The sequence below is a fragment of the Calidris pugnax genome, unplaced genomic scaffold (assembly GCF_001431845.1).
Source record: "Calidris pugnax isolate Ruff unplaced genomic scaffold, ASM143184v1 scaffold93, whole genome shotgun sequence".
Lineage (NCBI taxonomy): Eukaryota > Metazoa > Chordata > Aves > Charadriiformes > Scolopacidae > Calidris > Calidris pugnax.
The window spans coordinates 47,605-60,400 of record NW_015090807.1 but is presented as its reverse complement, the minus strand read 5'-3'; the positions used below and the strand labels follow the sequence as shown (position 1 = coordinate 60,400).

General features: G+C 38.5%; 1 protein-coding gene across 5 annotated transcripts in view; it reads right to left on the bottom strand.

The window, feature by feature from the left end:
- The window catches only part of SYT9 (synaptotagmin 9), a 71,697-nt gene extending 58,930 nt beyond the window's left edge, over positions 1-12,767 (bottom strand). For all 5 annotated transcript variants that reach the window (XR_001411506.1, XR_001411507.1, XM_014938328.1 and 2 more), the window contains exon 1: positions 12,549-12,767. Coding sequence is in view for 3 of the 5 variants with exons in the window: in XM_014938328.1 (XP_014793814.1) it covers positions 12,549-12,696 (148 nt within the window). In the remaining 2 variants the exon portion in view is untranslated. The remainder of the gene's footprint in view (positions 1-12,548) is intronic.
- Between the last annotated feature and the right edge of the window lie 29 nt (positions 12,768-12,796).

Genomic DNA, 12,796 nt, shown 5'->3' with positions numbered 1-12,796 from the left:
GGCATTAACTCGAGAATGAGAACAGATATAAAAACGTTACACCTTCTGCAGTTAAGAGAAGCTGGCAGGAACAGTGATGCTGCTGCATAGGAAAGAGCCAAGGTGACACGTTTTGCTTACTTGATGAAGCCATGATGGCCAAGCTTTCTCTTTCCTGCTTAGCCACAGCCCTACTGTCAGTGCCAAGTTATGCTTTTTCTGGCAGGCTTACCACATTATCAACCCTCAAAAAAAACCCAAAAGCAACAAGCATCTGATGGGACCCCAAGACAGCCAAAGCATTTAGACAGATCTACTTTTATCTTTTTCTACGCCAACTCCCCAAAGAAGCTCAAAAGGCTTTTAAATTCAGGAAAAAAAAAAAAAAAGGCACATTTTACTCTAATAAAAAATAGAAATATAACTTCTTACAACAGAGGTATAAAAAAGCATATTCACAACGTTCCCTGTCTACTATGTCCCTGTAGGCAGGTCTTCAAAATTCCAGGCTTCGATTCAGTTAAGGCTAATTTCTGAATGACAGCAAATCTGCTCGGTGCTCTTTGGTCCTTAGGAACACGAGTGATGTCTCTCTCTTCAGAGGCTGGGCTGCCTGTTCTGCATCTCCTGAGCAGCACGAGGGACAGGCTTTCTGCTTGTGCCTGCTGCACCAGGAGGTTTCACCTCTCTTTCTTTGTGGAACAGCTACAAATTTAGAACAAACAAATCAAATGCAACAAATAGGTCAACCCCTCACCTTTCTGTTTACCAGCTAAGCCTAATTTCTGGTCTCCACTTTCCAGTCTAATACTCATTTTTATCCTGAAACATGATGATTTATGTCTCAGTCCTTGACTTGGATGGAGAAGAATTTTGGTTTGACTCATTACTCATCATTAGTATTTGTCAGTTAAAAAAAAAAAAAGATTAAAAGTTTAAGTTACGCTTTTATTACCATGGATGCCTTAATGGCATCTGCAGAAATAGGAACCTTTCCTGATGGCATGATCTACTACAGAGAGAGAGGACAATCATAGAATTAAAAAAAAATGGAGCTATTATTTTAGATTTGTGTCTTATATTACCCCAAGCAGATTGGTAAAGCTTTGAAAAATAGTACTGATAAGAGACTTTTCTGTTCAGAGCTTTCCGTATTTTTTGAACTGATACCAGATCTGTTTTCTATTGTATTTGGTTGCTAATGGACCTAAAAGCTCTTTTCAGCAGGTAAAAATTGCCATAATGCCACTGCTACATATCCTACATCAGCGCTACTATGGGGAATAGAATAGCACTCAGTGGCAACCAACTCAATACCTGCTTTATTTCCCTGTAGCCAGACTCAGGAAACACTCCCTTCCTTTATGCTGTACAGAGAGACCTTAGCATAATGAATATTTGAGATCACCCTATTTATGGTAGGCTTCCAAAAAAACAAGATAGAATTATTAGGCATTAGTTTTATCCATTAAACTTCTCTAGGGAAAAAAAAAATTAAAGAAGCTTCCCTTTTACACGTGTAAAACTTCTGCTACAAATGGAAAGAGAAGATCATAAGACTCTTGGTCTCATTGATCATTTTCTAATTAGCATTGTACATTCCTTTCTCTATATTACAAGTTGTAATTATTTATATAATTTCATAGATGTGAGAAACGCCTTCTGTAATATCTTAATATATATTAAGGAAAGCATTACCATAACATAGGCATGAACCTCTTGCAGTTACATAATAAGTAGGAAGTTTTAAAAGAGAACTCTACACAGAACTTTATAGAGCTGTGGGTCAGATGCCCAATGAGATAATCTGTGTGTAAGAGGGTCGAACATCATATATTGATTGATTAAACAGAAATACAATTACATTCTGAAATTACACTAAATGTGAGGAGAAAACAAACCATACTGTTGAGGTCAGAGAATTAAAACACAATGCATTAAAAATACTAGAAACATGAGCAGTAAATAAAATGAGATGCTGCTTGAGAAATGGAGTGGGAACACCCTGGTGAAAAAGCATCTGAAACACAGGTATATACACACACCATCTAAAAAACAAATGGGGAAACCAGGCAAAAAGGAACCTGGGTAGGAATAATGAAGACTGGTTTACAAGAAGAGATTTTAAAAGATAAATATTTAGTGTTTGGCTAGTAATTGTATACACACAAAAAAGGTCCATCACATGGGAAAGGAAATATTTGGGGAGTTTCACAGACAGTAAGATAGAATTACAAAATTTTGAACAAACTTCCTGATGGGAACATAGCAAACTGAGGAAATATTTGCAAGGGAAGTCAGGAAGGCTTTCTTTTTGTGTGCGCATAAAACTAAACTTCAAGGAGAAAAAGTGAAAAAGTATACTGAAAGGAATGATCCAATTTCAATTCCCAATTCTTATTATTTTACATGCACTTTGAAAGTTTAATTCCAAAATCATTAGTGCCTGACTTTTTTTGTCAGTATGGCGGATTTACATTGATAATCTAAAAGCTTTTTCTGACAGATTATATATTCTTGGACTCTTCCAATGTTTATCTTTGGTAGACACACATCAACTGTAAATTGGCTCAAGCCATACAGATGCATGTGCCAGTTTCGACAGCAGCCGCTGTATTTCTGAATTCCAACTAACCATAGGAAGTGTACAAGATGAAATCCTGCAGCAGACTTGTCTGCCAAAGAAGAAAAACTGTTTTTACTTGGCTAATGAATGTCTAAAATAAAAAAAAAAAAATGCAGCTGAACATATTGAGCAACTTAAACCACACAAGATTTGGTGTGATTACAATAGCTAATATAACAAATGTGCAAACCACCAGCTGTTATACATAAAATTTTCTTTACGAGACAGAATTCTTTTTGTATTCTCCAAATAAACAGATCGAGTACTCGCTACTTAACAGCACTACAGAACATGCAAAATATATTTCTCTTGTAAGACGATGAACTGTAGGAATTAAAGATTTTATAAGTGGAAACTGACAGCATTTCTATGAAAAATCCTTCCATCTGTAATTAATTATTCTAGATTCTTATGCATTGAACTAAAATTTTGTTAGCAATATGAAAAGGACATAAAGCTTTAAAGCAAAATAATCTCCCTTTATCTCTTTGGTCTAAATAAAGCCACAAGAGAGCTTAAATTAATGACAAAATATAGCAAAAGATGCACAATACAATGTTCTTAAGTGCAGCTTTGCACTAAGCCAACAATGATCATTATTTTTCAGTGGGGGAAGAACTAAAACCTGGAAATGTGATTTGAAACATAACTACATAAATTGCAGTTTATGTCCAACCTCTACATGTAACACACACCAACGATGCACAGCCTCAAGACTGCATTTCACTGGATCTGCTGTCGTGACAGCAATCATTTTGGACTTACATTTCTAGGTTTCTGAATTGTCAGTGCAATTAAACTCTCACCAATTAGTTTGGAAAGGAAATTTCCAGCAAGCTATCTGGCTGATCATTTGTACTTGGGTCACTAAATGTATGGATCACACAAAAACGTAACAATTCTGAATTCTACCAGCACTGAAAAACAGTGTCACTGTAACACAGGTTCATGTTTTTTTAGGAATTAATGAAACATAAATCTCTTACAGTAACACCTCTACTTAAGTGATCAGGGCTTTGTGTCTCTAAATGTAAAGCCTGTGGAACGCTTATGGGTTTTTCTTAGGAAACTATAATTAGCAAATTCTTTCCCCTCTCCCCCCTATCTAGGAGGAACATGAAAATTCCTTTGACATGAGAGTTATGGCAAATGCACTGATAAAGTTTTTGTGGCAAATAGTCATATGTACAAGGGCTAAATTTAGCCTACTGTTTTTCATCAGCAAAACTGGCATTTAAGATGAGAATTCAGGTGTAAGACAGACCGCATGCTATTTAGCCATTTTAATTTTTAAAAGGTCGATGGTTTTATCGTTACTCTTTAGGTTATTTTCAATAATACATATTTTTGTTACTCACAATTCAAAATAACTGCTTTCTTTAACATTCACTGCACATTTGGAAGAGACTTAAATGTGGGATGACTGTAGAGATAATTGACTCCTGATTGAATTGGTATGCTATTCTAACTTTTAGGATTACTTCACAAATCTGCTTGCTATGACTTTAGTAAATAAATATTATTTATAGATATACAGTGAATATAGTATGCGAGTAAAGACTGTCTTCATTAAATACAAAGGGGTGTAGTGGGCATCAGTCTATTTAATGCAAGCATAACAGAATGTTATATTATAGTTTCAGTGCACAGATGTAAACTGTAAACAACAGGCATTTGGTATATTTCCCATATAACTGAGAAGTAAAACCAAAATGGAAATGGAAGCCCTGGAAAGCTCCTGCTTTCCACACCTATAGTGAATATAGATGGAAGGGCTACAAGTCCCCTTCCTCTTGTCTTTTTCTCATACAGTTTAACTTGTTCTTGTTCCCACAACATCCAAAAGCAGCCTCGGGACAGCAGTGGCATGAGTCTTGGTCAAAGGGCTACAGAAAACCTCCTCCTGTTTGTCTTCTCAATGTAAAGTACTAATGCACTGAAGCTGCTTTGCTGAAAAATACACAGTGATTTCAGCAGTGCAGGGATCTGTCCTTTCATGTTTGAGCAGTGTTTAATGTGACCTCCCTGATCTCCAACCTGATCCAACCTCAAGTTCAGTTTTATTCTAAGAATGATGTTTGTAGTCTTCCTTTTCTCTGGTTCTGAGGTGTAAACTATAACTTAAACACCCATACATCTTTAAATTACCTGTAAAAAGAACAAAAATCTATTCTAGGAAAAAGTTATATGCAGTTATATTAAAGCAAAATCTTTATTTACTTTACTTTTATTTAAATTAACTCAACTACAGCTTCAAGCAATTGCTGTTTTTACTTGGCTAATGAATGTCTAAAATAAAAAAAAAAAAATGCAGCTGAACATATTGAGCAACTTAAACCACACAAGATTTGGTGTGATTACAATAGCTAATATAACAAATGTGCAAACCACCAGCTGTTATACATAAAATTTTCTTTACGAGACAGAATTCTTTTTGTATTCTCCAAATAAACAGATCGAGTACTCGCTACTTAACAGCACTACAGAACATGCAAAATATATTTCTCTTGTAAGACGATGAACTGTAGGAATTAAAGATTTTATAAGTGGAAACTGACAGCATTTCTATGAAAAATCCTTCCATCTGTAATTAATTATTCTAGATTCTTATGCATTGAACTAAAATTTTGTTAGCAATATGAAAAGGACATAAAGCTTTAAAGCAAAATAATCTCCCTTTATCTCTTTGGTCTAAATAAAGCCACAAGAGAGCTTAAATTAATGACAAAATATAGCAAAAGATGCACAATACAATGTTCTTAAGTGCAGCTTTGCACTAAGCCAACAATGATCATTATTTTTCAGTGGGGGAAGAACTAAAACCTGGAAATGTGATTTGAAACATAACTACATAAATTGCAGTTTATGTCCAACCTCTACATGTAACACACACCAACGATGCACAGCCTCAAGACTGCATTTCACTGGATCTGCTGTCGTGACAGCAATCATTTTGGACTTACATTTCTAGGTTTCTGAATTGTCAGTGCAATTAAACTCTCACCAATTAGTTTGGAAAGGAAATTTCCAGCAAGCTATCTGGCTGATCATTTGTACTTGGGTCACTAAATGTATGGATCACACAAAAACGTAACAATTCTGAATTCTACCAGCACTGAAAAACAGTGTCACTGTAACACAGGTTCATGTTTTTTTAGGAATTAATGAAACATAAATCTCTTACAGTAACACCTCTACTTAAGTGATCAGGGCTTTGTGTCTCTAAATGTAAAGCCTGTGGAACGCTTATGGGTTTTTCTTAGGAAACTATAATTAGCAAATTCTTTCCCCTCTCCCCCCTATCTAGGAGGAACATGAAAATTCCTTTGACATGAGAGTTATGGCAAATGCACTGATAAAGTTTTTGTGGCAAATAGTCATATGTACAAGGGCTAAATTTAGCCTACTGTTTTTCATCAGCAAAACTGGCATTTAAGATGAGAATTCAGGTGTAAGACAGACCGCATGCTATTTAGCCATTTTAATTTTTAAAAGGTCGATGGTTTTATCGTTACTCTTTAGGTTATTTTCAATAATACATATTTTTGTTACTCACAATTCAAAATAACTGCTTTCTTTAACATTTACTGCACATTTGGAAGAGACTTAAATGTGGGATGACTGTAGAGATAATTGACTCCTGATTGAATTGGTATGCTATTCTAACTTTTAGGATTACTTCACAAATCTGCTTGCTATGACTTTAGTAAATAAATATTATTTATAGATATACAGTGAATATAGTATGCGAGTAAAGACTGTCTTCATTAAATACAAAGGGGTGTAGTGGGCATCAGTCTATTTAATGCAAGCATAACAGAATGTTATATTATAGTTTCAGTGCACAGATGTAAACTGTAAACAACAGGCATTTGGTATATTTCCCATATAAGTGAGAAGTAAAACCAAAATGGAAATGGAAGCCCTGGAAAGCTCCTGCTTTCCACACCTATAGTGAATATAGATGCACAGGCCAGGAAGGGCTACAAGTCACCTTCCTCTTGTCTTTTTCTCATACAGTTTAACTTGTTCTTGTTCCCACAACATCCAAAAGCAGCCTCGGGACAGCAGTGGCATGAGTCTTGGTCAAAGGGCTACAGAAAACCTCCTCCTGTTTGTCTTCTCAATGGAGAGGAAAGTACTAATACACTGAAGCTGCTTTGCTGAAAAATATACAGCGATTTCAGCAGTGCAGGGATCTGTCCTTTCATGTTTGAGCAGTGTTTAATGTGACCTCCCTGATCTCCAACCTGATCCAACCTCAAGTTCAGTTTTATTCTAAGAATGATGTTTATAGTCTTCCTTTTCTCTGGTTCTGAGGTGTAAACTATAACTTAAACACCCATACATCTTTAAATTGCCTGTAAAAAGAACAAAAATATATTCTAGGAAAAAGTTACATGCAGTTATATTAAAACAAAATCTTCATTTACTTTACTTTTATTTAAATTAAATCAATTACAGCTTCAAGCAATTGGTAAGCACACAAATAGTCCCTTTTCTTTCAACAGAATTTGGTCTTCTCTACACTTTGTTTCAAAGTTTACAGTTACCTGTTTAAAACAGCTTTTCCAGGAAGAGCTCCTTCAGTATGAAAGGAAAATCTCTGACAGTCTGTTTGTTTACAGGGAATTAAACTAGCAGAGCATCTTAGAATACAGGCAACAGGAAACAATTCTTTTTACCATCTGCAAACTTGTTCCTGACTTTTCAAAAGAGAAAAAGAATACATATTTTTAGTCTAAAACACATAACAGCACTGTATTTTTTTTTAAATTCTTGAAACAGTACTTTGGTTCTCGAAACTCAAAGGAACTTGGGCCTCATACTGCATTCATTTGATATCATTTTGGTGAATATGATTCATATTTGTCCTGTATCCTGTGAAGAGCTCTGCACTAACATGACATGTAGAATACTATCCATTTTGAGTGGCAGCATTTCATTTTCATTTTGCAGAAGAAAAATAAAATTAAAAATATGCAAAGCGATAGCTCATAATGAGTAAAGTAAAAATAAAACAACATAAAAGTTACTTCACCCACTCTAACCTTCGTCATGTCCTTACAGCTTTGTAAATTCTTTTTTCATTTATCTAGATAAATCTAGTTGTATTTAGCATCTTGATGAAATCTGCAGCTTGTTATGTTCCTGGAAGTTTGGGGGGTGATAAATCAATAAGTCATTTGAGTTACAAAAATTTTAAAATGCCTTCTTATGACATTAAACTACTTTCTGACAGGTGTTTTTTTAAACTCAGTTGGGAATTAAAGGGAAGCTTGATGGGATACTATTCAGTTGGAAGGATTAGCCTCCTAGGGAGTGACTGATCTATCGGAATGATACTCTCCACAGAAAACCTTGGCTCTCACATTCCACTGCTCAGCTGGGAGGCCACGTTTATGCCCGTTTGTCTCTTAGCGCTTTTCTTGTTCCTGAAGTTGAAATTATACATTAAAAGACGAAGTACTGATTAATAAGGTTCTTAAATTCTACTGCAAGACCATATGCGCCGTCTCATATACTATTCCTTCAATATCCATCACCTTTCAATGCTCACTTTTCTTAGTTTCTTGATTGTTAGCTATCTTCACCTCCATCACATACTAAAATTGGACTTTCTGTCACTGTACAATAGTGACCTCTTACTTATGACCTGTCGCATACGTTATGACTAATGGCCATCACTATACCCACAATATTCAGCATGTATTCTGGCTTAGCATCTGTTAGTCAATTTTAAAGCACATAATTAAGACTATTGTAAGACCTTACTGGCTTAACTTCAAGATGTGCAATCCAACACAACAGAAAAGGAGAGGAAACTTTACTTTTTTGTTTCTATTGACTTTTCCACTATGACATGAATGAAAATTCATTATGATTAATGGCCTAGACCTTTTTATATCCCTGATCTTCGTAAGCATCCTTTTTATCCAGTCCTTGGGTTCATAACAACTTCCTCTGACCTTTTAAAATTTTTTATTCTAAGTTTTAAAGGGTCGCATACTTTTTAACTAAAGGAAGAAAAATTCAATCTGTAGAATGTGCTAAGGAGATGAATTTTTGTGTAAGGCAGTCTCGGTGTGCAACTCTTTTATACTTTTCCTCTATTTAACTTAATTTTACTGATATTCAGCAAATGCCAGCAAACATGTAACTACGCATTAAGCAATGTGTCGCTATATCTAGCAGTCACTGGAAGGTATGCAGGGAATTATAACAACAACTAGTGGAAAAAGCTTTAAAGTTTATTTATAAAATGTCTGAAATGCAACTTTGATACACTCAAATCGGCTACAATGGAAGCGTAATTCAGAGTCACGTACCAACAGGGCACTAGCTCCAGCCACCAGAAGACTTTCTTCCTGTCTTCTATGCCAAACTCCCAACTATCCTAAATCAAACCCATGTAACTCTTCCTCTTGATTTTCCCCCCTGCCAAAGTTTCCATCTTTTAAAAAGTCCAAAGTCACATGTACAAAAATATATTTGCCCTTTTTGGCAGACCTGATTCATGGCACACCAACTTTTTCAGTTAAGAAGTAGCAATGTAAGTCTATTAGAGAAATACTCTACATGGAAATGCAAATTTTTGGGGTCTTAATTCCTGTTTTAAAGGCCAGTCTTTCCATGAAGATATTCTGCCTTCGTAGTTGGGGTTTTTTGGTGGTTTTGGTTTTTTTTTCTTTTTACACATTGGTATAATTCTTCTAGTGAAGCAACTTCCATTGCTCATCTACAATATTTGCTTTATCTGGTGTCATTGGGTGATATTTCAGGATCTTGAGTGATTGTTTTCAAACACCCATATGATTAACATGGTCTGCACTTGAGTTATCTCTAAGAGGTCCATATGATTCTCCCTTATGCATGTATTACATATGTGGTGTTCTCAGTCTTTTAATATCAACTTACCCTCATAAAACCCTTCTATGATACAGAAATATTATCAACATTTTACAAACAGGGAATGGAGGAATGGAACAGGAAAAGATCCAGCTTATTAAAGTATCTAGGTCCTTAAGGATGCCTATTGGGATTTTCAAAGGTGCTCTGACATATAACTAGTATTTATCTAATGGAAAATTTTTCACTAAATGCCTAATTTGCATTTTTAGTTTTTAGAAAACCTCCAAAATCTGACTCACCTATGTCACCCTTTAAATCCAGTGGACCAGGGTATTAAACCTGGAACCACACAGCCACCTGCATCAGATGCCAGGCAAGAGATGAGTGGCTCTCCAGGGATCGGGCTGCTCAGCGCATCTGTGTCCACCACGTAGTTGGGTTTAGGCAAGTAGCCACTTTATTGGAGAAAATCTTCTATAAGCATGGGGAAAAGCTTTAATTCCTGTACAAAAGCTAATCAGCTGCGCTCTTCTCAACTCTCACAAAGTTGTACACATTTTTAGGTAGCTCTTTTGGCTAGCTTAAGAGGAAGTTACTCAGTTTGGCTAACACACATCACCTTCACAGGGGGTGTGTGGGTGTGTGTGTGTGTGTTACAGCTATTATGCCTTCATCTTTTGCCTAATTCTTCTGAGAAGGCTCTGTCTTTCAGCTTAATTCTTGACACCCCTGTGTTCAGACCACAAGTGGCTGGAAAGTGACTGGACCTGCTCTCAGGGCTTCCTAATGCCATTTTGCCATCGTTAAGTCAATGAAACTCACTATGTAAATCAAGTTGGATTTTGTCAATGTACTCCCCTTTGATTGTGAATTGTATTACTTCTTTTTGGAGGTCATGTACACTGTCTTCTTACAGCTCATACCATCACATCCAAGGACTAGCTAAATCAACATCATGGGCAGCCAATTTACTGGGACAATATGTGTATTTTAATCAAAGAAATATAAGAAAAGGTAAATTAATAAATTCCTGACATTGCTACCCTACAGGAGTGGTTTCCGAGTCAGGGCTTATGGATAACGTGTTGCCTTCTACACCCTCTGAGACTGGCTGCAGCTGCAAAAAATAAAAATGTTCAAATTGAGGCCAATAGGAAGATGCTGCCTGCAGCATAATTGCTCCTTGTTGTTGCACATTGGCTGGCAGAGGTTAGGGGCCGCTGCTCTGTGTAATTGAGCAGGTTTGCAACAGTACCAGAAGGCTGTTGTATAATGGTTTAAACAAAACAGGCAGAAATAAATACAAAATTATTTTTTGTATAGCATTACGTAGAGGTGATAAATTTTTACTGAGCAAGCCATGTTTTTAAAATGCTCCCCAACAGATGCCAGGTACTCTTTTTGCCCGAGGCTGATTTCTTTCTGAAAGAAATCTGAAAAGCTGTTATCCAAGTAGCTGAGGTTAAAGTCTCCATATGCAGTTCAAATAATTTAGCATTCAAAGTGAGCATTGATTTAAGTAGACATTTTTGGAATCATCACCTGATATACAAATATGTGATTGATCCCTTGGTAAATGAAAATTACAGAAAATCACAGGTGTCTGTCACAAAAATTACTGCTTATATGAACAAAGCAATTGAATCTGCTTATATGAACAAAACAATTAAATTTGCCTAATTTTAAAGAATCCTTATCAAACATTGCATGAATCACTTTAATTTGAAAGTTTTTACAGGAGTGAAAAGCCAGAATGGCTGCAAATAGCTTTGGATACAAGCAAACTGAATGACAGAAAATTCCTTATTCATTGATTGTGATAGCAGTTCTTCCCCCCACCCCCAGTTTTTTTCTTAGTTTTACTTGTTTCCTCCAGGCCTTTTAGCATATCCAAGCATTTGTCAGTAAATTGCTCTCTGGGTGTTACTTCAGGCTCACCAAATTACAGAAAAATACTTAAGAATCGAGTGTCATTAATCTGCCCTATGCTGAATGAACAAACTTATTTCAGAGCATATTTAAGAAATTAATACTGTGCAGTGACGATCAGCTGATGTAACAGCAACGGTTCCCAGAACTGCAAATGTTTATCAACTTCTGTTCTATTTCTCTAAATTTCTCCTCATACTGAGCAAACTCAACTTGGTGATATAAAAATATAATAAACTCCCGCTTCCAATTGCAGTTTGCTTTTCCCTTATGGCCGGAGACATACAGAACATCGTCAATCTTTCAACATTTTTGAGCAGCTGGAGCTCAGCTTCCTTATTATAAAGCTTCCTTAAGTTAAAGTTTTTAAACCAGAGGGTTATGCCAAGATGTGAAGAGGCAACCCTAATCCTGACACGCACGCACGCAAAACCACTCAGTGTGCATCTTGTCAGCCCTGCGACCCCCCACATCTGCTACAGAAAGGCAAGAAACGTATTGTGAAATACAGAACCGGAAAGTTTGGTTACATTGTGGTGCTTTTAAACTGAGCTACACACACACACACACACCCCCACCCCGCCTCCCCTCTTTCCAGTTAAACCCGGAGCGATGGGGAGGACCAGAGGAGCATAACAAGAGTCCCCTTGCCTTGTGACACTGCAGTAAGCTCCGGAGGAGGCAGGGATGCTCTGACCCGCTCCAGAGTCGTGTTTCAGCCCAGGCGAGCACTGGGGCAAGCTTGCCCAGCCGGGGCACAAAGTTGCCCGCCGTCCTTGCCCGCACCCCGCGCTGCCGGGCGCTTGGCAGCCGGGTGCGGCGGGGAGCGCTGCCCTGCCGGGGGGGGCTGCATCTCCGGGCGCCGGACGCCTGTAACCGAGATCCGGCAGCACCGGCGGGCAGCCCAGCCCGGACCGGCCTCCTCCCCCCGCCGGACCGGGGCAAATCCCCCCCCTCTCCTCCCCATTCCCGGGCTCCTGGGAGACTCCCCCCCCTCGCTCTCCGCTCGCACCCCGGGGCAGCTCCCGCCGTGCCGTGCCGTGCCGGCAGGCCTCGCCCCGCGGCCTCCGAGGGATGCTCGGGGATGTTCCCCCTCCTCCCGCAGCCAGGGGACGGGGGAAGGCCGCCGGTGCCCGCTCCCCTGTACCGGCGGCGGCCGTACCTGAGTCGCTGAGGCGGGGCCGGGCTCTGTCCCGCAGGTAGTAGATGAAATCCCGGCAGTTCTCGTTCTCCACCGCCCCGACGGAGCACAGCTCGGCCAGCAGCTGCAGCGCTTTCTGGCAAATCTCGTCCTCCCTGTCGCCGGGCATCGCCCCCCCAGCATCCTCGGGAGCGGAGCGGAGCCCCGCGGTCAGGCGCCGCGTCGCTGCCCGCCGCCCGCCTCCTCCAGCCTCCCGCGCCGCCGGGCCG